Source organism: Monoraphidium neglectum, assembly GCF_000611645.1.
Source record: "Monoraphidium neglectum strain SAG 48.87 unplaced genomic scaffold scaffold01372, whole genome shotgun sequence".
Classification (NCBI taxonomy): domain Eukaryota; kingdom Viridiplantae; phylum Chlorophyta; class Chlorophyceae; order Sphaeropleales; family Selenastraceae; genus Monoraphidium; species Monoraphidium neglectum.
In genome coordinates, this window is record NW_014012256.1 from 6905 (window position 1) to 9260 (window position 2356).

The 2356-nt window shown below is 68.9% G+C and overlaps 1 protein-coding gene across 1 annotated transcript in view; it reads right to left on the reverse strand.

Moving 5' to 3' along the window:
• Window positions 1-1031: 1031 nt before the first annotated feature.
• The window catches only part of MNEG_7644 (hypothetical protein), a gene marked incomplete at both ends in the record, with an annotated part of 8246 nt that continues 6921 nt past the window's right edge, over window positions 1032-2356 (reverse strand). Inside the window, 2 exons of the mRNA XM_014043884.1 lie at window positions 1032-1596; window positions 1917-2060. Of these exons, the coding sequence (XP_013899338.1) occupies window positions 1032-1596; window positions 1917-2060 (709 nt within the window). The remainder of the gene's footprint in view (window positions 1597-1916; window positions 2061-2356) is intronic.

A 2356-nucleotide genomic window follows, 5' to 3' on the forward strand; every position in this document is an offset into this window, starting at 1 on the left:
GCGCCTCTGGGGGCGCTGCGGCTCGTCTCTCTGCACGACGGGGCGCCGCCCGCGCAGGCCGCGCGCGTCTTCAACGGCGCGCTCGTCGGGCTTATCGCTGGCGGCGCAGATCCAAACCCTGCTGCACAATCGCCCGACCCCCAAACCCACGACCACGATCACCATCAGCAGCAGCAGCCGCCGCCGCTGCGGCCGTGCGTCGGGCTCGGACTGGTGCGCGCGATCGACGCGGCGGCCGGACTGCTTTACTTGTTAACCGACGCGCCGCCCGCCGCGCTGGCGGGCGTGCGGGAGCTGCACGCTGGGCGCCTCGAGCTGCCGCAGCCGTTGCTGCAGGCGGGGCCGGGCTGCGGCGGCGCGCCGCCGTACGACGCGCTTTTCTGCCTGGGCGCGGCCGCGACGGGGGCGGGGGCGCACAGGAGCCGCAACAACCTGCTGCGGGCGTCGCTGCTGCCGCAGGGGGGGCGGCAGTAGCTGCGTGGCAGGCGCGCTGACGGCGCCCAACAGCCGCTCCCTGCGACTGTCGTCAATACTTTCCTGATCCCTAGTGCTCCAAAGATAATCCAAGCTCATGCACTTGCGGCAGTTAAAACTTAATGTTGTGATCCACGCCGTCGTTCAGACAGAGAGAGAGAGAGAGAGAGAGAGAAAACCTATATAATGAGAGTACAACAGTTTTAATGGGGATGGAGGGGCACGAGCCGCTCTCAGAGACAGGCTGTTTTGTAAGGTTTGGTACAACTTTGTAGAAAGGGGCAAAACTCAACGCCCGGGGAGGCAGCTGGACAGGGGCCCCGGCATAAACGGACGCGGGCGGCGCACGGACGGATCAGCGGTGCACGCCAGCAAAGGCGCCGGTCTGGCGCGCCGCCGCGCCGCCGCTCGGCAGACCCTTTCGCGCTCGCGCCGCGACACGCAGCCCGAGATGACAACACAATGCGCAGCGCGTGACGTGCTGTCAAGCAGGGGTCGGGTTGAATGTGAGAGCGGGTCCCCGGCACCATGGCGGTGCTGAGCGTGCGGCCCCCGCTTCACATCCTGTACACCCGGATGCAGTCCGACGCAGTCCGGCAGACCGGGCACCGCTTCAGCTGCTTGCTGCACTTGGCGCACGCGCACAGGTGCCCGCACGCCACGAACGCCATGCACGCCTGCTCCTCGATGCACACGACACATGTGTCCGCGTCCCGCTCCTCCGCCGCCTCCTCCCCGCCGCCGCCGCCGCCCGCCGCGGCGAGCCGCCGCCGCGCCTCGCGCGCGCGGACGGCGTCCTGCAGCATGCGCCGCGCGCGCAGCTCCCGCCGCGCGCGCAGCCAGCGCCGCAGCGCCTTGCGGACTATCAGGTACACCCCCAGGCCCCCGAACGCGATCGCGAGCTTCCTGTACGTCCCCGCCGCCCCCAGGAAGCCGCCGCGCAGCTGCTGCAGCGACTGGCCAGTGATGTAGTAGGGGCGGCGCGGCGGGGGGCGCACGACCCAGCGGGCGCCGCCGCCGGTGCCGGGGAGCGCGTTGCGGGCGAGCTCGCCTACTACGGTTAGGATGGCGCCAACGGGGACAAACGCTTCCTTCCGCTTGTAGCCCTGCGTCCGGTGGCCCCTGCGAACGAGCAGCCGGGCCGCCGCGGCGCATCAGTGTGCCGGGAGAGGCTCGTCAAGGACGCGCCGGCGGCCGCCTCGCTATCGGCGGCGCCAACACTTGAGAGCGTGCCGCCGGACGCTGCTCATCCAATGTGATGGACGCCCCCACCAAGATCGCACGAAAAACTCAGCTCGGTTCCCCTTCAACAGAGCAGGGCTGATGTACACGACTGTGCGACCAGCCACCTTGGCGGCCCCGCCAAACTGAGCAGGCCGGCCCCTTCGAAGCCCAAAAAAGGAGGACGCAAGCGCCGGCAATCGAGCCCCTGTCTCGCTCACGTGAAGAACTGCGCCAGCGACTGCAGCCCGGCGCCCTCTGGCTTCTCCCTGTAGTCCTGGCGCGTCTCCAGCGCGTCGTCCTGCCAGCGCGCGCCGCGGCTGCCCTCAACGCGGACGCGCTGGCCGCTTCCATCATCTAGGTACCTGAGCGTGTGTGTGTGTGTGTACGCGCGTGTGTGTGTGTGCCTGTGTGTGTGTGCGCACGTGTGTGTGTGTGTGTGTGTGTGTGTGTGTGTGTGTGTGTGTGTGCGTGCGCGTGCTTGCGCGCGTGCGTGTGCGTATGTGTGTGACTGAGCACGCAGACCGGGTGCACTAATGCGTAGACCGAAGGGATGCGTGGCTAGGCAGGGAATCAAGCGCAGCCACCCACGCTCGTGCACAGAGCCGGGGCCACCACCAGGCGCGCCTCACCACCAACCCGCCCCCTCACGCCACGTGCG